The sequence below is a fragment of the Polyodon spathula genome, chromosome 17, assembly GCF_017654505.1.
Source record: "Polyodon spathula isolate WHYD16114869_AA chromosome 17, ASM1765450v1, whole genome shotgun sequence".
In the NCBI taxonomy this organism is placed as follows: Eukaryota; Metazoa; Chordata; class Actinopteri; order Acipenseriformes; family Polyodontidae; genus Polyodon; species Polyodon spathula.
In genome coordinates, this window is record NC_054550.1 from 12,753,795 (window position 1) to 12,779,199 (window position 25,405).

General features: G+C 41.6%; 1 protein-coding gene across 4 annotated transcripts in view; it reads left to right on the forward strand.

Moving 5' to 3' along the window:
• Positions 1–25,405, forward strand: part of LOC121329869 (tetratricopeptide repeat protein 17-like) — a 58,441-nt gene that overhangs the window by 20,523 nt on the left and 12,513 nt on the right. Inside the window, exons 9-17 of one of the 4 annotated variants that reach the window (XM_041275830.1) lie at positions 159–319; positions 1,569–1,681; positions 2,102–2,245; positions 8,437–8,552; positions 11,268–11,421; positions 11,895–11,972; positions 18,835–19,059; positions 19,339–19,528; positions 24,457–24,933. In XM_041275830.1, coding sequence (XP_041131764.1) covers positions 159–319; positions 1,569–1,681; positions 2,102–2,245; positions 8,437–8,552; positions 11,268–11,421; positions 11,895–11,972; positions 18,835–19,059; positions 19,339–19,528; positions 24,457–24,933 — 1,658 coding nt within the window. The remainder of the gene's footprint in view (positions 1–158; positions 320–1,568; positions 1,682–2,101; positions 2,246–8,436; positions 8,553–11,267; positions 11,422–11,894; positions 11,973–18,834; positions 19,060–19,338; positions 19,529–24,456; positions 24,934–25,405) is intronic. The other 3 variants (XM_041275831.1, XM_041275833.1, XM_041275832.1) reach the window with 3 other exon arrangements.

Below are 25,405 nucleotides of genomic sequence, written 5' to 3' on the forward strand. Positions count from 1 at the left end.
CACTTTTATAATGATGTCATCATAACCCTGTAATGTATTATTGTTATTGTTTTAAATAAAGCTTAGGAGGAATTCATGTGATGTACTCAAATTGCCACGCTGTTCAGAGAAGCAGGATGCTGTGTGAGGTTTATGTGCCTCCCTGTCTCTGTGTTCAGATCGCTCCAGCGTACTCTCAATGAGCTCAAGGAGTACCAGAAGCAGCATGACCAGTATCTGCGGCAGCAGGAGGCCCTGGACAAGCACAAGCTGGGCCAGGAGGAGCAGATCCTGCGCAACATCATCCATGAGACTCAGATGGCCAAGGAGGCCCAGCTAGGTAAGGAGTTCCACACCATGCACCTCCATTCATTATATAAGTCTCAAATCTGATTGGCGCTCACAGCATCACTGCATAAGAGTTCCACACCATGCACCTCCATTCATTATTATCTTAAACATGTAGTTTTTTTTTGTTTGTTGCAAATGTACATATTCATAGTTTGTACCACGTTGCCAGAACATCAGCAAAATCTGGAGGGTATGTAAAGGATGTTATGCAAAGGAAAAGTGACAGAGATGCTCTGATGCACTGTTTGGCCACCAGAGGTTTGTTCAGATTTAAAGAGGCTACTGCACACATTGTGAATCACCCAGCATATTTCAGATATCTGGTATTACACTAGGTTAAGTACATCTCTTAGTAGTCCTTGCTTGCAGATAGCCTTGCACTTGGTCATTTTTCCTGTAGAGTGAGGTTGTCCACGTTAACAGACAACACATTTATTGAGATTAAAGACAATTTGTCAGTGACAGCAGCACTTAGTTTCGGGAGTGATTGACTCCAACCTAGTTAGAAATGTTTGTGAATCACCGTAATTGTAGAGATTGCTGTGAACTGATTGCGATAAAACTTAGAACATTCATTAAGATATAATGAGGACAGTTGTTGAGAGGATCAGAGTCTAGGGGCTTTGCCTGTATGTCACTGAAAGGGTCAGAATCTAGGGGCTTTGTCTGTCGTTGAGAGGGTCGGAATCTAGGGTCTGTCTTGCATTTAGAGGATCAGGATATAGGGGCTTTGTCTGTATGTTATGCTTCCATTTTAACATGTCCAGTATTTAGAGAACTCTGTTATTGTGATGAAACTTGGTTAGGACATTCTGTGGCACAGTGTATCGAGTATCAGAATCTGGGGGTTCTGGCCGCATGTACATCCGATTCATACAGGTCATAGTGGTTAACCTTCTCACAATAACCATGTATTTACACTGTGGCAGGAGATTTATGCCACGGTACTACTTGGATTATTTTTAGGTTGAAAAATACACAAAATAATAAACTATTCTGTCATTCTGCATTGATAATAAATGTATAATATTTGGGGTACCACTGCACTTGTGGGACTGATTATTCATTAAAATATTTTTAAAAAAGGAGATGATTATATATTCAAAGATTCCAAGATATTTAATAAGCAGAGGTCTTACAGGGACAAAAGGGTTAATAAGGTCCCACCGCAGTCATTCTGCTCTAAGGCTGATGACACCATAGTTCTGATCGGCATGTATTTCATTGTGTTTCTCCAGGAAATCACCAGCTGTGCCGCGTGGGGAAGCCGCAGGGCTCCCTGCACTGTCCCTACGACCTGCCAGTGCGCTACCACCGTGGGGACGTCTTTGAGAGTGTGGAGCTCATCCAGGTGAGCTGGGAAGGGCTCTCAATTACTGCCATGTTTTAAAGAAAAAGCCCTATTGGATGGATCTTTATATCAGGGTTTTCTATAGGCTGCCCTCCCTCAGTGTGGAGGTGGTATCACAGTGAAAGCATTCACAGTCATATACTCATATGTTTACAGTTAATATAGTGCCCTAACAAACAAAAACTAGTTAAACTTGACCCCTTTCCATAGGCTTTGAAAAGTTACCAGGATTAGAAACTGTCACAACCCAGTTGTAATGAACAATAATATATTTAATTGAGGGTAGTTGTGAAACACAGGTGTGTGTTCAAGACTGTTGTGAGTTTGTAACTCTGAGTAAGCCTCTGTTCCTTCTCGTTTCTCCTCAGTTGAGCTGTGCTGTGAGTTTGTAACCCTCTGTTCTTTTTTGTCTCTCTTCAGTTCGGGGAGGATAGGTCCACTGCCAGCAGCACGTCTCTCATCTCGGAGCTCAGCCTCAACCAGAGCGACGGCCGAGTGCTCTTCCCTTCTGTGTCTTCAGCCCCCTTGCTGGGGACCTTCTGGGGCAAGGAGGCCTCCTCTAGGGTGAGGCTACTTCACACTGTTCCGCTATACATTCATCCAGGCTTGTTCAACCGTTTTGTTAAAAGAGCTGCAATTATGAGAAGTGGGCTCTTAGAGACACTAAATCATACAGGTTAAAACAGATTTACTAATGCTAAACAGAGCAGTGAAAAGGTAAACCACCACCGTCTTTATTTATTCATTTATTTATACTTTTCAAAAACATGTTTGGAATTTATAAGAAATTCAAAAAAAAAAAAAAGGAAATAGAATATGGAAAAAAAATGGAAATAGATTTGGACAGATGGTTCATGGGCCAATACCAGACGTTTTGAAGTTGGCTGCAACACCCCCCCCCCACCCATTGGGTTTTTTTGGTTTAATATTTCTAAAGTGAATTTCTGCATGTTGCCAAGCTGGGTAAGTGTTCATTTGGCTTGGCAACATCATATTCTAAACCTATCCCCCCTATCACATTTCTTAACAAAAAAATGTGTTTGTTTAGAAATTACTTTTGTGTGATGAATACAATTCACCAAATTGAAACATTTAAACTTTCAAGAGGATCATTTGAACAATTTAACATGTTTAAATACATATTGTGATATTTATACTGATTTTAAGCATTTTTATACACTATAAATGATTTAATATTGTCTGACACAAATTTAATTGTTTATAACATAACTATCCAATGTGTCAAAAATGCAATAGCTTCTGCCTAATGAGGTTGGCATGCCTCTTAACAAACACACTTTGGGAGGTGGAGTAGACAATCCTTCCTCCCAGGTGCTCAGCTGGGTTGTGCCCCTTAATGTCTGAGACTGTAAATGTCAGTACAGATATTGTATTATCAGAAAATCCCTAATTGCTTAGACTATAAATTGTATTGGAAATTTTAATTGATGAACTGTAAAGCACTGCAATATTGGGAATACAATAGATTTGACCATTTTACATGTCTGAGTCTCTGTTATCCTCAGATTCTTTATAACTGCTTCTGTACAGTTCTCACAGCTTAATCCATATTTGTTCTATTCAAGACATATTTTTGTTGACTCACAAGCAACAGATTCCTACCCTAAGCAGCCACAGCTGATGAGCTCCATAAGGGTGTTTGGAGCAGACAAGATCTCCCAGTGATATTGCCTTCAACTACAGTCCACCCGTATCCAGCAGGCTCTGCTGTGGGTGGTTTGGCTCAAGAGAACATCTCCATATGACAGCCTGGAGTTTGCCCTGTGTATGTGATTCCTCAGAGCAGCTCTGCATGGTGGAAACTGGTTGCTTTGAAGATTGTGGCTACACATGGACCAGACAAAAGCCTCACAAGATGTGACAAGCTCTTCACTTGTATAAACTGCTGCCCAATTAACTGACAGCATCCTGCATTGTTGACTGTTCATATTAAGTGTGTGTCCTTGTTCCTATGTGCACCAGAACTCAAAGAGCAAGCCAGGAGTAGCACATCTGTGTCCTGGGTCTTGATCACCACAGTTGCATTTCCCTCATCAGCTGATTTTGACTTGGAGGGAAATGCAAGTATCTGCCTCCTGCTGTGTAGAATCCAGTCCTGTATATCCTGTTGCATAACCTTACCACTGCTGGCATGAAACCAATGGCAATGTCTGCTAAATCCATAGTAGTTAACATATATCAAACTTTGCTGCATGTAGGTCTTTCGACCACTCCTGAGAGAACATGTTGGCATTGTGGGAAAGGAACTTCTTCCACTGCTTTGGAACGGTCTGGTGACTGTTGCTGATTTTGATCACTAGTTTGCCCCTGCTAGCACGATGACTGCGCTTGGTGCATTCAATGTGGTTTCTGGATATTCATCAGTGAGAAGATCCCTTGGAGAATTGCAAGGCCTTCTCCAGAACTACCATGGCAAGATCCCCAAGAGTCTCTGGGAGGCGAGCAAGAGATTGCAGCAAAGTCATTAGCCTGGTCCGAAATTGTGTGAGCTGGTTTTACAACCTTTTTGATTTGCTCTCCAAGCATGCTCTTGACAGCTTTGCACTGGGTACCATCTGTTGCTGCTATTGCCCAAGGGAGAGATCTGAGTCAAGGTCTCAAAACATTTTGCAGATACATCTGACGGGTCTGTGCTATGACCACCATCTATGTAAAGAGGCTAAGATCAGCTTTGTGAATGGCTCCTCGCTCAGCGGCTTTGGTTTTTACCGAATTCTATAAATGTCTTCAGTTTTATCTTGGGGAGTGGATCATAGCATGTTTCACTTGTGACCAGTGTCTGTTTCACAAACTGTGATGAGGCTTCCTGGCCCTTGGTTGGAGCTTGTAGTAAATTTGTTCTTACTTGAGGGCCTGCCTCCATCCCAGACGTAACACCAAAAAGTTAATGCAAGCTCTCAAAGGGGTTGACAGACTTTTTGAATTAATCAGGTGCTTTCAAGACATCATCATCATTGTCACGCTTCAGTCTTGGCGACCTTGCTTCTTTTTGTGCTGTGGTGTCCTTCTTGCCATTTGCTGACAGCTTTGAGTGATGGTTGCCTGTTCGTGTGCTGTCAACATCCAGGACATGCGCTCCACAGCTCCTTTTCTGTGTCTTAGTTGATAGACTGCTCAATGGCCTGGTCAATTGGAACCTGGGTAAATGGCGTTGAAGAAGATCTCTGCAATGCAAATTCACCATTCCTGAGCTGTTATAGACATCACACTCGCATAATTTTTCCTGGCATTGGAGTGCATTCAGGGGAGCATATCATGCACACAGACCAGGTACATTTCCCTGTTGCCCTGATGAGTAATAACAGCAGATATGCCATTTCTGTGTAAGAGCTCCAGAATTGTGCCATTGGCCTTTGTAAATCTTGTAGAATTTGAGGAATGATTGGTGTACTATTGAATTTTTGAAGCAGGACTCCCACAGTGTGCTTTGTATGCTGCTCTCAGGTCTTTCTGACATCTACGAATGGTTCAGATTTAGTGTCACCACAATTGTATTCAACTAGGCAGTTTCCAAATGTTCCCAGTGAAGTCTCAGCAGGGCTTCCATCGTAATCTTCTGCTTGTGTACTCTCTGTTATGGTGACACCCTTCAGGTGTATTAATAGAATCAGATCAGATGTTTTCTGATACCATTAGAATGTCCCCGAGACCAGCACTGGGGAAAAAGTTTTCTTAGAACAACGAGCAGAGTACCAGCTAAGTGAAACCTCCCTAGCAAGGCACAAAACGCTTCAATTCCATGGGGTTCTTCCACATCATAGCTAGTACTTTTGCATAGATGGCCTAATCAAAAACAACAACATCTGCTTGGCCAAGTTGGTCATCCATAACCTGCAAACATTTGAGGATGTTGTACACCACAGAAGCCTCTGTCGGAGAAGCATATATTTCGTGACAATAGCCAATGATGCTACGTCGGGTACTGTAACGTAGCTTGGGTATCGGTGAACAGAGAGTCACCAATATACAAGTGAAGTAGGAACCATGCAAAATCCCATCTTTGACTGTTTGTATCAGCATGAGGAGATCTTAAAAGCATGTGGGTTACATGGCAGCAATTCTCTGGAGTGATGGGGCAGGCGACATTGTTTGAAGCATGCTTATGTAGCTGTAGAAGACATGGGAGCACACACATCTACCTGTCTTTGGATGGTGATGCAGTTAGTGGAGTGTGTTGCTCCTGCTACAGAAAGGGTGTCCTCAAGAGTATCATTGTTCTCTCAACACTATGTTGCAAAGACCCCTGGCTGGACATTGCTGGGGAGAAATAGTCGTTGTTCCTTCAAACTGTGAACTGCTGCTCATATGTGGAAGTTGCTACTTTGTGTGTGATGGAATAGCCGAATCAGTTGAGCAATTGCACATTTCTGTATGCTGGAGCTGGAGTGAAGTGGGTCAACCACCTGCACTGCATGTTTAGAAAGGCTATATTTATTAATCCTGGCTAGATACACTGCTGCCAAGTCTGACTGGACTGGTGCACCATAAACATATTTCATTATCTCCATGTTTATAGGGCTCTATGTCCTTGGGCTACTGAGCTAGTGTTTTTACTGGCCCGGATGCAGTTTTATCTGGCCTAATATATTTATATATATTTTCATGGTGGTTTTTATTTTCAGTATGTTTCTAACTGTGTATGGTAACCAAAGTGAGCCCATGTCTCAAAAGAAAGTGGCTAAACAAAGCCTTTCAATTTATGTTGCTTTATCCATTTAACATGTACTGTATATAGCAAGGGCTAAAATAAGTACGGTAATCCAAACTTGGGTAACATTGAAATTAGAAAGGTAATTTAACGAATATAAAGACATACTAAATGTTAAGCACAATAACGCAGTAAATATAAGAAAAGGTAAGATACTTGGAGTTGGAAAGGAGTGCAGTTCAGTGTAAAACATCTACTGCTGACTTTCTGTGAATGGATGGAGTAACGGCAACATTTGCACTGAACATTAAAAGTACAACCAGGTGTCCTTGTTTTGAATTATTTACAGGTTATTGAATAAACAAAGTAACTTGACCTGGATTCATCTGATGTCAGCACTTGATAGCTAGTTGTAATTAGTAAAGTTAAACTTTTGTAATGTTGGAATTTATTCTATTTTGGCCAGGTTACAATATTTACACTAAGATTATTTTATAAATGTTATTTGTTAGAATTAAACAGCCTCTCCCAAGTCGCGCCAGTCTTGCTGAGTGATACCAATGAGTCCTGGTCAAAAAGTTAGACAATTTGATTGCATATCTGGGTATCCATCGGGACATCTTACTGTGAGACTGGATATGATGTAAACGAAATGTTAAATTCACAACAACTAAAGCTGCTGTTTATCTGTAAGTCTGGGAAACTGACGCCAAACAAGGCAAAACAGTACTTTTTTCTGTCATAATGAAGCCTCCACTCTAAATATTCGTCTTCATTTTTTTTCATAATTACTTTCTTTATGATTTATTGTTTTCAGAGCTTTCCTTTTGGCTTACTGGTTACTTAGTTGTAGAAAACCCAATTTGTAAAAGATTTGCCGCGGGAACGAGTACCAACACAGCACTTCTGTACGCAGTCTCAGATTCTGACTGTACAACAAATATGACGCGTGGTGGGAAAGTTAGGATTAGTTCGTAGTTGTGGTTTTAAAAAATGGTTTGTAAGTTAATTTTCAGCTTTTTGACACACTAGCCCATTTTCCTGGATTCATGAAACAGAAGCCATATGCAATATATATATATATATATATATATATATATATATATATATATATATATATATATATATTAAGTTTGTACTAGAAAGTGCTTCATAACTACCGGCCAAACTGCGCTCTCAACCGGCCCCGGGGCAACGGGCCGTGGTTAATGTCGAACAATGGGTTAGGTCTTTACGTGTGGTGAAGCAGGTTCTCGTTTAATTCAGTAGCTGTCTTGGCAGTCACCACTGCAGAAACATGTCTTTAGGGTAAAATGGAAAACAATTGTCCTACACCATGGTGTTAGTAAATTGATTATGTTTGGGTGCACTACTGCACTTGTGAGATAACTTTATCAACTAAATCCTTTGCATACTGGATATTTCTTAGAGGAGACAAATTAACCAAGATATTTGATATTTAGGGAGTCTGAGGGGAAATACATGTTCCATCCCATTCTGTTTCAAGAGTGGTGGCACATGGAGTCATAAAGCACACTACATGCAAAACTGGACTTTCTGATTTGTATGTGCTTATAACAGTGCAATGTAACATTCAGATCTGCGGAGCGAAGAAAGGGTTGATTCTCCTAAGATGATCAGAGACACTACTTCACTCCATGAGGGGTGAGGGTATGGAATAGGTTACCTAGTCATGTTGCTGATGCTGAATAACGGGGACCCTCTCTTTAAGACCTGGGTTGACAAAGTTTTGAGATCAGTCAGCTACTATGAACTGGGCGAGCTTAGATAGGCTGAATGGACTCCTCTACTTTGAACTGGGTGAGCCTAGATAGGCTGAATGGACTCCTCTACTATGAACTGGGCTTGTTTAGATAGGCTGAGTGGACTAGTCTCATTCAGGAATCTTCTGATGGTTTTTCTTGTTTAATTTCAAAGCAGAAAATTTAGAAGAGTTCCCCTGAAGAAAATTTGCTTGTGTTCTAATACCAGTCAATAACAAGTCCTGTATTGTGGCTACTCTGGGATTTCTTGCTTATCTATTTTTTCACATTTATTTCCTATTCTTTTTGTTTCAACTATGCAGGACAGCCAGGACATTCTGTGGCCAAAGAGGTCTGACTGTGCCCGAATCTTTCCCTCCATCCCCACGCCGGAGGAGCTGCCAACCTACTTCCTCCCACCAGAGAATCGTGGGCTGGGGTAAGAGATTAGTGTGCTGCCCTGGCACACTGCGCTAGTCACTGTGCTCCAGCCGGGCATTTAAAGTGTCCCAGAACCCCCTACAGTGTTTACAAGAAAAGTTCTGCCCCTTTGCTGTGTCCTGTGTTAAGAAACCTGTTACTGCCCCTTGGCATGTCCTATGTTATTTTACCTTTGCTGTGTCCTTTATTGTTCACCTATTTTTTTTTTAACATATTCATGATTTGCTTTGATATTGTTTTTTATTCACATGTCATAAGGAAATCAACTAGAGAATTCCTTTTTCTTTTTGTACTCGGGACTGTTTGTCAGGTGAAAGATTTTTTTTTCATCTAAATATCGCACTGTGTCCAGATCATGCTCCCTCCTGCAATAATGCTGGCTGTTGCAGGAACAGAACATCTGGATACAAAGAGAAATTCTCGCTCCTGGCGAAGGCTCCCGAGTATGATATGGACATCGCTGCGAAGGTTGAAATTTGTCTGGAGCAAAAACGTGTTTTTCATGTTAACCATTTGTTACTAAATGTAGTTTTATGACAAACAAAAACATGTTACAGTTGAAGTAATTGTAGCTACTGTAACAAAATAATTGTACATCTCTTGCCTGTTTTGCATGATTAGCAACATGGCTTTGAAAGAAACGCATGTTATAGAAAACAGATGTTTAACTTTTTATACTACTTTTAAGTTAAACAAGTCCTCAGTTTTTTTTTTACTTATTATTGCACTTCCTTGGTCATTTCACCTCGGCAGTGTTGTCTGGGTCAATGCACGTTATTGGCTGAAAGCATGTCAGTCAGTAGGAGAAGCAGCTGACTGGTTAATGACAGAAAAAAACATTGAAGGGGTGGGGACAATTTCACTCTTCAGATAAAAGGAGCAAATAAGTGCAACACTAACTGAAAGGTGCGTATTTCAAGTTAGCTATAACATTTTATAAGTAACTTGAATACTGCAACTGTTTAAGAGCTGAAAACAATTAAAAAGGTCAAATTAATCAAATGATCAGTTCGAAGAAGGGTCTAGTTAAGTAATTGAGAGCTCAGTTGGAATGAAAACCAGCAGAGAGTGGGTCCCCAGCACCGGGATTGGGACCCACTGTACTACTGCATTACTTTATCACAGTGAGATTTGTATTCGTAGCTGGTGAACAATCCAAGCATTAAGAATGGAGATGTGAGAATGCCATCAGTGTGCCGTAACATTCCTGAATACATCAGCACACTGTTACTGCACAGGTGGAGTTTACTTCAAAAATGAGTTTGGAAATACAGTAACAGTCAGGAGAGCGTGTCCATTTAGTACATACAACTTGGATCATTTGAATTCAAGTAACTTGAACTAGAACATAGTTATTCAAATGGAAATGGTATAAATGTGTACAAAAACTTTCATTGCTCGGTGTACTTCATCAATTTAAGTTCAGTCAACTAATCTAAATGAGTGGTGCTTACTATTTTACTGTGCAGGTGCCTCTTTTTTGAATAAAGCAAGTTGAAACAACAGAATAAGGAATTCTAGCTCATGTTTGTAGCTAACAAAACCCTTTCACCCTTTGTATTTTGCACTCCCACTCACTATAAAGGTCTACAATGTGCAGATTTGAAAAGAAAAAAGCACAGTATCGCAAACATGGATTTTCATTTTAAAACCCGATTTGCAGTCCAGGCACAGGCAAAAATATGTGTTTTACCACTAATTCTCATTATCAGGAGTTGAAGCCAGGTGCAGTTTTTATTGAAGCTACAGTAACACTGAAATCAAATTTAAATTACAGAACAATGAAAAGTATTATACATTTTTAAGTACTGTGCATTTTTTTGAAAATACAGTTGTAAGTGAACTTTTTAAAAGTATGCATTGCAGCTTGAAACCGGTATGTCCCATCCTGATCACAGGCATTTTGAAACCACAAAAGCAAGGCGTCCTGAACATCAGGGTATTGAGCAAATCAGACATGCTTGAACCCACAGTGTGCTGTTCATAGGCCTGTGTTATTGTATCAGAAGGGTTAAGTAAGCATTAGCGGGAACGTTGAAATCTGCAGCGACATCTTTCTTTTTCTTGTACAGTGGTGCATTATCCACTCCACTTTTGTCTGCAAGGATAATTAATGCATTTTGCGCTTGTCAGGAATTTCGATGCTTCATAGTTATTTTGATGCCAAAATAATTTGCACATACAGGAAATTCATGTTAAGTGAATTTGTATTGTAAGAAGTAATTTACAATAACCAGCTTAAATTTGGCTGGGACGATGTCGTTCAGGGAAGCAGCTGGTTGGTTCCTCACAGGAAAGAGGGCCCTGAAGGGGTGGGGACAATTTCACTCTGCAGGTGAAATGACCAAGTGCAAGAATCTGTAGCAAGAGATTTATTATGCAAACAGAGATTTATTTAGCCTGGTACCAGAGGCCATGTTTTAAAATGCAAATACACATTTACAATAACATGTTAAATTTCAAAACCGCACATTTGAATCCTATACAGTGAATGCATAACATGTTAGATTTTTAAAACTATTTTGTTAGCTTCACACACTTAACGTTTGCTATTTTACTATTAAAGTGCTTCTTGAATAAAGCAAGTTAAAACAACAAAAGAAGGACTTTTGGTTCAGTTAACTCGGTGTGAATGAGAAAGAATCCTGGTTCGGGTTTCCAGTGCATCGATGCCCCCTCCATACCTAACCCCTTCCCTGACTCTGCTCCACAGGGTCCAGGCTCTTCTGTTCCAGGGCCAGCTCCCTGAAGTGCTGCCGCCCCCCCCAGATTGCAGCTCTGTGCCGGGACCCCCCCCGAGGGACAGTCCTGCTTCTCTGGGGTGGGGGCTGGAGGGGAGAGAGCTGCCAGACCATCATGCCAGGCAGGTCAGTCTCTGATTCTCTATTTCCAGGGCTGACGATCCCCCAATCCCAATAAACCTCTCTAAATCTAAACCTCTATAAAAGTCTCTCTCTTTCTTTGCCTTGTGTGAGCAAGATCAGGATTGTTAATGCATGTGTTTTGTGTAGCATGATCATTGTAAAAAAAGAAAAAAGGTAAACACTTAAGTGATTGTTTTAATGCTAGATGTCAGAATTAATCAAGTTGCAAAGTAATATATAAATTGGGGGGGGGGGGGGGGGGGGGGGGGGTTTTTGCCTTGAAGTCTCCAAAATTGAAATCTACACAGTTAGCATGGAAGGGGATTCATAATTTGCACATCATTGTTGTTTTGCATTGTTTTCAGTATAACTTTTTAATGTTGCTGTTATTGAACAGCCCTCTAGTGGCCAGACAGTGCATCAGTGTCTCTTGTCAGACATCTTTTGTTTTGCATGTCCTCCTCTACACTCTCCAGCTCCTGCTTTCCCGTCTGGATAGGCCGAATCTCGGAGAGGAGCAGATCGGAGGACTCATTACTCGGGGCTTGAACCAGGTGAAGCTCACAGCTTAATGCAGCTGCACCCTGCCTCAATTTTAGAGTCTTTTTCTGTCTATTTATGAAGTTACTTCATTTATTTATTTATTTATTTATTTTTTATGTTTCGTCTTTTATATTTCTAGAATAAAAATGCTTATCTTGTCTGATGAACTCCACACAACATGAACCTCTCGGTCTCCATGTTGCTTGGGTCAGGAGAAAGAACCAGATCTCTTTCCCAGAGATCCTTTTTATAATCCTTATTGGTGCTAATAGCATGCTCCACATCACAGTCACTTCTACTGTGAAGAAGTTTCCTTCCCCTTTGGTGGTTCACCGTTCCGATAAGGGTCGTTCTACACTCTCTACCTCTAAAAGAGCAGAGAGCCCCAGAGGACAGTGAGGTCCTGGAGTTTCTCCTCCCAGGAAAAGAACGAGAAAGTCAACTAATTCCCGCTGCAGCTGAAAGAGAGACATAACGCTAAATCGGCTTCCGCCATTACGGAAGCTCCAGCTGCCAAGGCTCAACCACCCCCTTTGCAGCTACCTATGCCTAAAGATAATTTCTTTCGGTAGTTAAAAGAATGTGAGCAGTCTAAACAAGCTCAACTTTTACAGTAACTCAATAAAAAACGGATACCGTCGCACCCGGAAGTTCACAGGAGCAATACTTTCCAGATGCTGAAGAGGATGATGTCATTGATTCCAACCCCGTGGATGACGTTTGTGAGTATACAAACAGCCCCTCTCCTATATACACAGATGCAGGTGCCGTGCTGAGAAGGATTTCGTTCTCTCTCAAAGTACAAACCCAGACCTGTGCAGATCAGGATGACTTCCTTAGCAACTTTGATGCAAAGGATAGAAAAGTCTTTGAGGGGTTCCCCTTCCATGAGGCTGTCTGGAGGTCTGTTGAGGCTATTTGGCAAGAACCTGCTGATTCTGCACCATGCCTGCCCAGAGTAGATAAATTCTACAGGGTACCAGTGGATCATAAAAACCACCTTTTCAAACAACCTAGGTTGGATACCATGATGGCTACACAAACTGCAGGTATGTCTTCTTGTTTCTTTTAGTGGGTCTGATTAAAAAAAAAAAAACAAAAAAAAAAAGATAATTTCTTGAAAAAAGATTACTCTGCCTCCACATACAGCATGTGGATGAACAATTATCAGATGCATGCAGCTAAATACCAGCATATGCTGTGGAACCAGCGTTCAACGGTTTTATAATCGGCTACGCCTGGAAATGTAGCGTTTGCCATGCAGCTAGCAGAAGGAGGAAAAAACACTGCCAAACTTCAACTGCAATCAGCATGTGATACCACTGATACAAACGCCAGAGCCGTGGCTAATGTCATCCCTGCAAGGCAGTGTATTCAAATGAAGACATCTTCTCTATCTGCGGACACCCAGACAAGAATATCAGAGTTACCCTTTCAGGGTGATCTTTTATTTGGCATCAACCTTAAGGATTCCTTGTCTAATATGATAGAGGCTAGGCTGGCAATTAGATCATGCTCTACTACAGGGAAAGGTGTACCATGCAACAGTTTTTTTCAACAGGCAAAGGTAATTCGGAAACCAGCCACCTCAACACTGGTTCAACAGGCAAGGCCGCTTTCAGTGTGCCCAGGATTTCAGACTACGTAGAATAGGATGTGGCTATTATAAAGAGGTAGGTAGACCCTCAAACTCCTCCTGATAGGAAGGGTGTCCCGTTTTTTAACCAGCTGGGAAAGAATTACATCATATCCCTGGGTCCTGTGGCTTATTCAGCAGGGTTACAGGATTCTGTTCCAGGTTTTACCACCATCCACAGGCATCATTCAGATGGTTTTAGACTGGTCAAGTCCAAAGGGTATCTGCCTGCAGGAGGAAATATCAAATATGCTGCATTCCCATGCCATAGAAGAGGTCCCCTTATCTTCACACACCCAGGGCCATTACGCAAGGTACTTCCTGATATGAAAGAAGAATGGGAAATTCTGGCCCATTCTAGACCTCATTAACCTAAACAAGTTCATTCGTTCAGAAAAATGGTGTCTTTAGCCATTATCATCAAGGCAGTTCAACCAGGGGACTCGTTGATTTTCATAGATCTCAAAGATGCCTATTTCCGTCTGCCTATACGTAAGGGATACAGACCATTTCTCAGATTTTCCATCCAAAACTGTTAATTCCAGTTCAAAGTCATTCCCTTTGGGATCTCCACAGCCCCCAGGGTCTTTACTAAGGTAATAGCGATGGTGACTGCATATCTGTGGGGCATGGGCATCCATGTCTATCCATATATAGACGATTGGCTGGTAAGAGCTCCTTTGGAGCACAGGGACAAGGTACTCCACCTTTTTCAGGACTTGGGCTTACTGGTCAACGAAGAAAAGTCATCTCTCATCCCAACAGAGCCTCTATTCTTCCTGGGAACACAGTTCAATACAATATCAGGAAGAGTTTACCTCACAGAAGAAAGCTGCCACAATCCGACACATGGCAAAACATTTCAAAGTAGAAACCAGAATAAAAGCTTGTTCCTATCAGCAGTTTCTGGGGCATATAGCAGCATTAGTCTTCCTTGTAAGAGATGCGGTGTTACGTATGAGACACACGCAAAAGGTGCCTCCTTTCTTCTTGGAATCGCACTCTGCCAGACTCCCACCCCATCAGGGTCTCCCCATGAGCAGCCACAGAAGCCAGATGGTGGCAGCTTTCACCACGGGTAGGTATGGGGATGCCATTATCTTCTCATCCTCCTGCTGTCCTTCTGTATACAGACGCCTCCCTGTCGGGTTGGGGAGCTCACCTAGCGGACACTTAGGTCCAAGGTATGTGGTCACTAAAACAAAAATCTCGCCACATAAATTATTTGGAGCTCTTGGCAATCTCCCTGACATTTCACCCCAGTATTAAAACAAAAAACAGTACTGATCCTCACAGACAACACCACAGCAGTAAGATACATAAACCATCAGGGAGGCACAAAATCATGGGACTTCTGCAACCTAGCTATGAACATCTGGAACTGGTGTAGAATGCAGGACATCTCTATAAGGGCGTGTTATTTACCAGGACTTGACAACAGTGTGGCAGACCTACTCAGCAGGGTAAGGGCACCCCACGAATAGAGGATCCGGCCAGATATACTAGTGGGGGTATTCAATGAACTAGGTCACCCAAAAATAGACCTGTTTGCAACAGCAGAAAAAGCACAGCTACCACTCTTTTGCTCTCAGTTTCACCAGGAGGCAGCAATAGCAACAGACAGTCTGTCCATTTCATGGACAAACGACCTGATGTACGCTTTCCCATCCTTACCTCTAATCCCAGAGGTACTCAGGAAGGTGAGAAGAGACAGAGCCAGTCTCATACTAGTAGCCCCCTACTGGCCCAAGAGGTAATGGTTCTTGGAGATTCTACAGCTAACTGAGACCCATCCACTTTCCACAAAACCCCGATGTGTTATCTCTGAACGGGGAAATTACTTCACCACACTCCAGGACTTTTTCAACTTGCTGCTTGGACATTGAACATCAATAATTGAAGTACAAGGGGCTTTCAGAGCAGGTGGTCAATATTTTACTCACTTCCACCTTTCAAGCCTGCTCAGGTAAATGGAGGGGGTTTGTTTCCTGATGCAAATCAAAATCCTTGCACCATTCAAACATTCCCCTCGTGGACTTTCTATCTTACCTTAGTCACTTATTCCATGAAGGACTCTCCCTCTATTAAAGTACATGTTGCTGCAATCTCGAGCATTTTACCTGGCTGGGATAATCGCCAGATGGGCTCCCATCCGTTAATTACCAGATTTATTAAAGGGATGAACCATCTAAACCCACGGAGGTAAACGTCTTTTTCCTCAATGGAGTCTCAGTCTGGTACTTAACATGCTCTTGGGTCCTCCCTTTGAGCTCATGGCAACTTGTGACATGAAATACCTGACATGGAAAACAGCATTCTTGATGGCAGTGACATCTGCAAGAAGGGTAAGCGAGCTCCAAGCACTAGTTATTGACACACAGTATTTTCAGTCCTTTAAGGATAGGATTGTGTACAGAACTAATCCCCAATTCTTACCAAAAGTAGTAACTGAATTCCATATAAATCAAACCATAACCTTTCCAGATTTCTATCCTAAACCTCACAAGTCAAAGGAAGAAGCTAGACTTCATCTTATAGATGACAGTAGAGCCCTAAACTGTATCCACAGGACCATCGGAAGCAGGCCATCAGGGCACCTTCTTAATCTCCTTTAACTCACTCCTTTAATTCTCTAAACAGACGATTTCACGCTGGAAAACATCATGCATTGAGTTCTGTTACAGGCTTGACAGTAAAACAGTTCCAAAACCCATCAAAGCGCACTCTGTAAGGGGAGTGGCTACTACTTGGGTAAAATTCAAATCTGTTTTGATTCAGGACATCTGCAATGCTGCCACTTGGGCATCTTTTGACATTTTCATCAAGCACTATAACTACAATGTCTCTTGTTCTCAACCTAACTTTGCTTGTTCAGTTTTATCTGTGGTTTCTTCTACAAACATCTAACCTACCACCCTTCAGTCTACATACTTTGGTATAGTTCACGTTGTGTGGAGTTCATCAGACAAGGTAAGAATACGAAGATTACCTGAAATATGGTTTCTTCATTGGATGATGAACTCCACACACCTATATCCCACTCTCCTGTTCCCCCCCCTCTTTTTTTGGGGGGTTTGTTTGTCGAAATTTGGACAAACTGATGCGGGTATGAGGTGGATTTTATGGAGGAGGGGCACGCTACTAGTGCCAATAAGGATTATAAAAAGGATCTCTGGGAAAGAGATCTGCTCTTTCTCCTGACCCAAGCGACATGCAGACCGGGGGGTTCACGTTGTGTGGAGTTCATCATCCAGTGAAGAAACCATATTACAGGTAATCTTCGTAATACTAAAACAGGACTTATTAATGTCCTTAGTGATAGGCACCTCATCATAAAGTTTCAGGTTCTTATTATATTAAAGAGATGGGGGGAGGCAGACTCCTATTGCATACAGTGACCCCCCCCCCCCCCCCTTGGACTTTTCCACATTTTATTGTGTTACAACATGGAATCAGAATGGATTTAATTAGGAGTTTTTGCCACTGATCAACACAAAAAAAGTCTATAATGTCAAAGTGAAAAATAAAATCTACCAATTGTTCTAAATTAATTACAGATACAAAAGAGAAAATAATTGATTGCATAAGTGTTCACCCCCTTGAGTCAATATTTTGTAGTGGCACCTTTGGCAGCAATTACAGCCATGAGTCTATTTGGATAAGTCTCTACCAGCTTTGCACATCTGGACACTGCAATTTTTGCCCATTCTTCTTTGCAAAATTGCTCAAGCTCTGTCAAGTTAGATAACGACCTTTGGTTAACAGCAATTTTCAGCTCTTTCCACATATTCTGAATTAGATTGAGGCCTGGGTTTTGACTGGGCCACTCCAGGACATTGACCATTTTGTTTTTAATCCACTCCAGTGTGGCTTTGGCTGTATGTTTGGGGTCATTGTCCTGCTGGAAGATGAATCTTCTCCCAAGTCCCAGGTCACTTGCAGACTTCAGCATGTTTTCCTCCAGGATTTCTCTGTACTTTGCTGCATCCATTTTGCCCTCTATCTTCACAAGCTTTCCAGGCCATGACTCAGAGAAAGATCCCCATAGCATGATGCTGCCACCACCGTGCTTCACGGTAGGGATGGTGTTCTCATGATGATGTGCGGTGTTAGGCTTGAGCCAAACATAGCGCTTAGTGTTGAGGCCAAAAAGCTCTGTTTTGGTCTCATTAGACCATAGAATCTTCTTCCTTTTGGTCTCGGAGTTTCCCACGTGCCTTCAGGCAAACTCTAGCTGAGATTTGATGTGAATTTTTCCAATAATGGCTTTCTTTTTGCCACTCTTCCATAGAGGTCAGTTTTGTGACGCACCCGGGCTATTGTTGCCATATTCAGTGTCTCTCAGCTCGGTCGTGGAAGACTGTAACTCCTTTAGAGTTGCCAGTGGCCTCTTGGTGGCCTCCCTGACTAGTGCCCTTCTCACCTGGATACTCAGTTTTTGAGGACGACCTGTTCTAGAGTTTCACAGTTGTGCCATGTTCTCTCCATTTCTTAATAATGGACTTTACTGTGCTCTGGGGGATATTCATTGCCTTGAAGAATTCATGTTCTTATATCCTACCTCTGATTGGTGCTTTTGAAGAACCTTATTTGCTTTGAATGTTCCTTCGTCTTCATTATATAGTTTTTGTTAGGAAATGTACTAACCAACTGTGGGACCTCCCAGAGACAGGTGTATTTAACCTAAAATCATGTGAAACACCTTAATTGCACACAGGTGGACTCCATTCAACTAATTATGTGACTTCTAAAGACAACTGGTTGCAGCAGAGCTTATTTAGGTGTGTCATAGCAAAGGAGATGAATACTTATGCAATCAGTTATTTTCTGTTTTGTATTTGTAATTAATTTAGAACAATTTGTAGATTTGATTTTTCACTTTGACATTATGGACTTTTTTGTGTTGATCAGTGGCAAAAACTCCTAATTTAATCCATTTTGGTTCCATGTTGTAACACAAGAAAATGTGGTCCAAGGGGGGTGAATACTTTTGAAATGTATTCACCATTCAGTGGAGGCTTCTTAAAGGAGGCAAGGGAGACAAGCCTCAATTTCAAATAAAAAATATATATATACACACACACACACACACACACACACACACACACACACACACACACAGTTGTGCAGCATTATAATATAATTAGGGCTTCTGATAAAACACCCCCGATACATGCTGTCCTTGATTCTTCTCTGGTCCTGGTACCTATTGAACCGTCTCCCTGTCTTGCTTTCAGTCTGGCGCCCCCTTGTGGCTTGTCCTAAATGAAGCTGCTCTCTTCTGGCGAGCAAGTGGCAATGCCAGCTCCGCCCTTTCCTGCCTGCACAAAGCCCTCAACTACGCCCCTCAGGAGCACCTTGACATCCCATTGGTCAATGCGGCCAACCTGCTTCTGCACTACGGGCTGTACCAAGAGGCCAGCCAGGTCCTGGAGAAAGCGCTGGCCATCAACAGAAGCGAGGTACACACAGGCAGACAACCCTGCCTCCCTCCCTGTCTCTTAGCACTAACCATCAGACCGCACTGCCTCCCTCCCAGTCCCTCAGCTCTAACCACTAGCCCATACTGACTCCCTCCCAGTTACTTAGTTCTAACCACTAGAACAGATTGCCTCCCATCCAGTCTCAGCTATAACCCCAAGTTCACACTGCCTCCCAGTCCCTCAGCTGTAATCACTAGACCACAGTGAGCGAGTGAACCAGCGTTTATGTAATGAGTCTGTCTCTGTGTCTCTCCCTAGCCCCTGACTCTGCTCAGCCTGGGTAATGTGTGCCTAGCCCAGGGGAATGTGAGCGGCGCGGTGTCTGTGTTTCGACAGGCCCTGTCTCTGGGGACGCGCTGTCCGGGGTGTGAGAGCAGCCTCCGGCTCATCCGCTGCCTGCAGTTCTACCCCTTCCTGTACAACCTGAGCAGCTCGCTGGCCTGCAAGCGTGAGTACAATGAAACATGAATTCACTTCATTAGAACAGATAGTTAAGCACGGGTTCACACAACTGGTCACCAATAAAAAAAACAAATACGGACTTCCATATTGTTTTTAAGACGCAAATGTGTACCGTTAGTACATTTAACAGGAAAGAATTCTTCATATAGTCAGCGAGGGTGCATATATAAACATAAACATGTTTACAGCTAAGACAAAAGAGGAAACACTGTAAATACGATGTATTTGACTTATACTTCTATTAGAACATTTAGTCTGTCTCGTGTTTTAATATATATGTTTTTACAACATTTATAAATATAAGGAAACCAGTGACTAAGCAAATTTTGTTCCAGGAACAATTTTTTTTTTTTGTTACTGATAATAATGGAGTGAAGAACTATTATGTTTACAAATATTTATTTTGAGAAAATAATTGAGAGTAGTGTCCATTATTGCTTGTAATTCACCCAAACATCAATATTTTTCAACAAAACTTTCAGGAATTATTGTAAGGTTCCTCAGGTTGTAGGGTAATACATTTTTATACATGTATCTCTAAGCCAGTTACATCATAACAAAACAATACTTAATCTTTAAAAAAAGCTAAAAAAAAAAAAAAAACTATGGTGTTGGAAAAAAAAACCCTAAGTTTTATATGGTTTCTGATGTACGTTATAATGTTCACAAGAGTGTTTTGAAAAATAGGCCACCAATTCTAAGATGCTACTGTAAAAAAAATATTTTTAGCTAATTTTTATAGGAAGAAAGTAAACTACAGCCAGAAAACCCGGGTAATGAAGGAGAATCCCACTGAAAAACTCTTGGTCCTGAAAGGGTTAATAGGTGCTGCTTTTAATTTTGGGTTTTCACATGTCATCATTTTAAACAAATATTGATCCTGGCTGTCAGCCTCAGAGAGCCTTCTGGTGCTAAATTATTAAATACCGCCCTAATCAAGCCCCTTACGACTTCTCATACAACACGAACCTTCTCTCCTGTGTATGTGGAAGAGTGTGGGTGGGTCATTTGAGTAGTCCAAACCTAATGAGAAACTATCATCATCTATGGTTGCTAATGAATAAAATAAATAAACAATAATAATAACAATAAATTAAACATGTCTACTGGCGCCAGAATTTAATATCACTCACGCTATATGATGTACACTGGTGCTAGAGTCTAGCTCTAAATGTAGACAGCTTAACAGCGACTTGGATGATGAACCCTAATTTTGGTGCGTACCAAACTATTTCTGCTGGTACTCACGTGAAAACCTAGTGATAAAAGTGATGTGAACCTCTGGTTATAAGCGGGAGTGCAATGAAACGGTCCGAGTCAGGAATTCACTTCATTTAGAAGCCAATCTCTTGTTTTAAATTGTTCTTTAGAAGTCTGCTGTTATTAGATTGAATTAGTAGATTGAACAGCAGGTTGCACATGAAAGGTGAATGAAACGTCATTGAACTCTTTGGGAAGGGTTTGCTTGGGGATGAAGCACGTAATTTTGACTCTGGGAAGGGTTTCTGAGGATGAAGCAGGTGATTTTGATTCTTTGGGAAGGGTTTCTGTGGGGATGAAGCAGGTGATTTTGACTCTTTGGGAAGGGTTTCCATGGGGACAAAGCAGGCTGATGATGCAGTGGTAACCCTGGGATTGTGTTGTGCATTGGAACAGTGTGCAGATTGGTGCATTAGTTATTTTGTGTGTTGCAGTTGATGACATCACTGATCACCAGTGGGAACGGGGCTGGAGGGTTATCTGGAACGTTCTTTATCCATCTATCTAAACAGCCTTCCCCTTCATTCCTCAGTCACCCATCTGTCTAAGTACAGCCTTCCCCCCCATTCCCCGGTCCCTTTCATGTGCCATTCAGTAGAAGCTAATTTTAGTGCAGGCTCAGGGACTTGGCTTTATATATAGCTTCAGTTGATTTCTTTACCTTTCTCCCTCTCATTTTTGCATCTCTTCTCCCCATCTCTCAGCCCCCCTGCACTACACACACCCTGTGGGTTAAAGAGAAGAAAGCTTATTTAGAAGTGAGTAGTTTTTCGAGATTTACAATTATACTGTAAATATGTGTATACAGTATAATTATAAATCTCGAAAAACTACACACTTCTAAATCTTTTGTAGTCATCTTTGTATTACTTTAGTATAAATACATGTTAATTTGGATTCATATGTTGTTTTTTTCTGACTTTATGTGAACGAAAAGACACACATTTGCCCATTTTCCCATTGGAAATAGTGATATTTTGAAATATCACTGTCCTGGTCACAAAAGCAAAGTTTGTGGGGAATAATAGCCATGTTCTATATAAGCAATTAGGAAATAACACTTACTACCCAGGAACAAAAATTGTGGTACATAGTGTTACATAGTGTTATTAGTTAGAATAGGGTTGCTAGATCTGTCCCTTATCTGGAATATGACTGGCATGTTGAGCCGTTTTTGCATGTCCTTTTTTTTTATTTTCAACTTGTATTATGTTTTTATATATCTATATATGTCTATATATGCAGGCCGACCAAATGTGATTATTTTGTATATTACAGCTCATATTACAGGTATTCACAAACGTAATCTCTGTGCAGCACTTGATAAGCTTGCATGTATATACAGTGCCGAGAAAAAGTTTGTGAACCCCAGTGATAATTATGGAAATTATGAACCAATTCCATGTCTTTTGAAACAAAATGATGTATGAATTAGACAAACAATGAGTAATTAAATTCAGGGTATGTGAAAAAGTAATTGAACCCCAGTTTTTATCAGCTCAATTAAGGAATCAGGTTTTTAAATAATTAGGCAGATCTTCAGGGGTGAGTTTGAGAGGCCCCACCTTATATAAAGATCAGAAACTTTGTGTGTGTGTGTGTGTGTGTGTGTGTGTGTGTGAAAACCACTGCAAAAAATTAGCGTGGGGTTCTTGTTATTGTATGTAATCTTTCATTTGCTTTCAACTTTATTTGGGCCATATCTGGCTCCTAGTCAGTTTTTCACAAAAAATTTTAAATAGATATGCATTTTTTTTTTTTTTTTTACAAAATATGCTTAGAAATGTAATGTGACCAAGTCAATGTGTGTCCTGTAAAGGATTAAGTGTGTGTGTGGAGTGGCAGGACCGTGGCTGATCTCTGCTGGTTTAAGGCCCTTCAGCATTAGGCTGACATATTTTCCTTAATGTAAGGTACAGGCCCCATTTGTCTTGCTGGAGCACTTCCTGACCAAGCTTTTCAGACTGGCATTACACGTTGTCTCTGATTGCCTCCCAGATCGACACAGCATTTCACCTGCAATGTGACTCGCTGCTCCCCTGATATCTCATACAATCCATGAGCTGAATCCCAGCAGGCAGTTTAAACACAAGTTGCTATATACAGTATAGAAGACTGCATTGGAGAGTCTGTTTCATGTGTCTCTGCTAGCTCTCTCCCTGCTCTTTCGTTCTTTTAATCTCTGCACCCGAGATTTATTACCAACCTCGTCTTCTTGCTTTGCAAGTGCTGGCTCCTGCTCCGCAGCCAAATTCTTTGAGTGCATCAGAATGGGTTTTGATGTTGGTGCTGAGACTAATTTTAGCAGCAAGGATCCCCAAGAGTGTTTGAGTGGGAGCATGTGAGGCGTGTGAGTACAAATGGATTTTCCAGACAGTGATTTACATGTAACAATTAAAATTTTATTTAATATTACACGAGAAAAAAAGAAAAAATAATAAAAAAGGATGTGAGGGAGGGAGTGCGGGAGTAATCAAAAACAAAGGAACGGGAGCCTCTTAGTCCTCGTCACGTTCTGCTTTAATCCAAAAAATAAAACAAAAGGAATAAAAACAGAAAAGAACCAGTTAGTAAAGCCCCCGTTCGTGACACAGTCCACAACAACCAAGTCCTCCTCCAGCCTGTTTCTCCCCGCCTCTATTCCTTAGGACCAACCCCGAACACAGTAGCACGTTCCCTTTAGTATGCAAACCCCGCCCCGGTAGTCAGTGGATCACCAATCCCAAACTGACAGGCATCCTTAATTTCACTTGACTCCAGTGGCTGGAATTTACATACTCGTACTTCCGCCCCTCACCAAGGTGCCGCCCCTTAAAAAGATGACTTTTGTCATGGTCACAAGACCTTGGTAAGGGAAATCCCGAGTTGGTTTGATGCCTTCTACTGTTGGGAGGCTGAATTGCAGACCGAAACCCCTTTGACTCATCACAGAGCAAAATAATTGGCTATTTCAATTTGGGAGAAAAACGGGGTAAAATTCAACTCCATTTATTTGAAATAATAAGTTGCATTTGTACCTGTGATTCCTGCTTATTCTGTTAATGTGTAGTTTTTGTTACTTTTTAGTATAATTGTAATTAATTGTTTAATGTAGCACAATTGTAATTAATTGTAATCGAATAGCATATCATTGTAATTTGCACACACAATGCTGTTGTAATTGTAAGTATATATGTTATAATTTAAATTGAGCCCAGGTTTGATACACATGAGGGTCCTGATGTGCTCATCATTGTATGACTGACTATTTTGTTAAGACAAAAATGTAATGCCATAGAGAGAGTACGTAGTCATACCAACTATGAAAACATACTTGTTCTTCATTCAAAAAACATTTTGAAAATTACAATGAGCTATACTGTGCTTGTGGTCTTTTATCTCAATGCAAACTGTAATGACCTCCAGTACGATACAATATACTATGTAAAGAAAGTATCACAACCAATCGGTACTCCCTTTATTGTTCCAAACATTTCACATTATTGATCATTTCATTGTATTTTTATTTCAGAGTTCTGTATTGCTCTTATTGGTGCCAGTATGAGATCTCTCAGATGGACTTTATTTTCCAGCCGTGTATGATTAGGGTTCTTTGTAGTGGCTTGCTGGTTTGCACGTGCAGGTAGCTGAGGATTTATTTTGCTTGTTTCCCAGCAGAGGGCTCATGTTACAGCCAAGAGGGGGCAGAAACACAGGGGTCGGAGCCCCAGAGAGAGGCAGGAGCAGACAGGAGGGAGAGTCTGGGGTCGGAGCCCCTCGGAGACACAGGAGCAGACAGGAGGGAAAGCCTGGGGTCAGAGCCCCTCAGAGACACAGGAGCAGACAGGAGAGAGAGCCTGGGGTCAGAGCCCCTCAGAGACACAGGAGCAGACAGGAGGGAGAGTCTGGGGTCTGAGCCCCTCAGAGACACAGGAGCAGACAGGAGGGACAGCCTGGGGTCGGAGCCCCTCGGAGACACAGGAGCAGACAGGAGGGACAGCCTGGGGTCGGACCACCTCGGAGACACAGGAGCAGACAGGAGGGAGAGCCAGGGGTCGGAGCCTCTCAGAGACACAGGAGCAGACAGGAGGGAGAGCCTGGCATTAACTAAACCCCACCCTGGGACCGGAGGAGACCCCTTACAGTTCCATTGTAAGCCTGCTTCATTGGATCTCACTGCTAGTATCAGGGATTTAAATATAGTTTCATTAAAGTGTTTATAGCCAATGAATCTTATCTGTCATGCACTTTCAGGCAAAATTACTGTACAAACAAATGTATTCAGATAAAGGTTTGGCAGATTTAAAATAAAGTGCAGGAAATTTTACTAGAAATGACTGAGCAAGCTGCATGAATGCATTATGTTTAAAATAAAATAAAAACAAGCACAACGTTCACCCATGATTTCCTGAAACCAATTAAATCTGTGTTTTTGGTACAGATTTCAATGGTATCTTAAATTTACTCAGCAGAACTTTAAAGTCAGTTATTGAGACTGTCAGATTAAGGTTGGTATAGATCTCCAAGTGGCTCATCTGGTAAAAGAATGGGCGCTTGGTTTGCAGAGTGAATCATGAAGTCAGAGAAGTGCCGATTCTCATTCTGGCTGTGCGAAGCTGGCAGT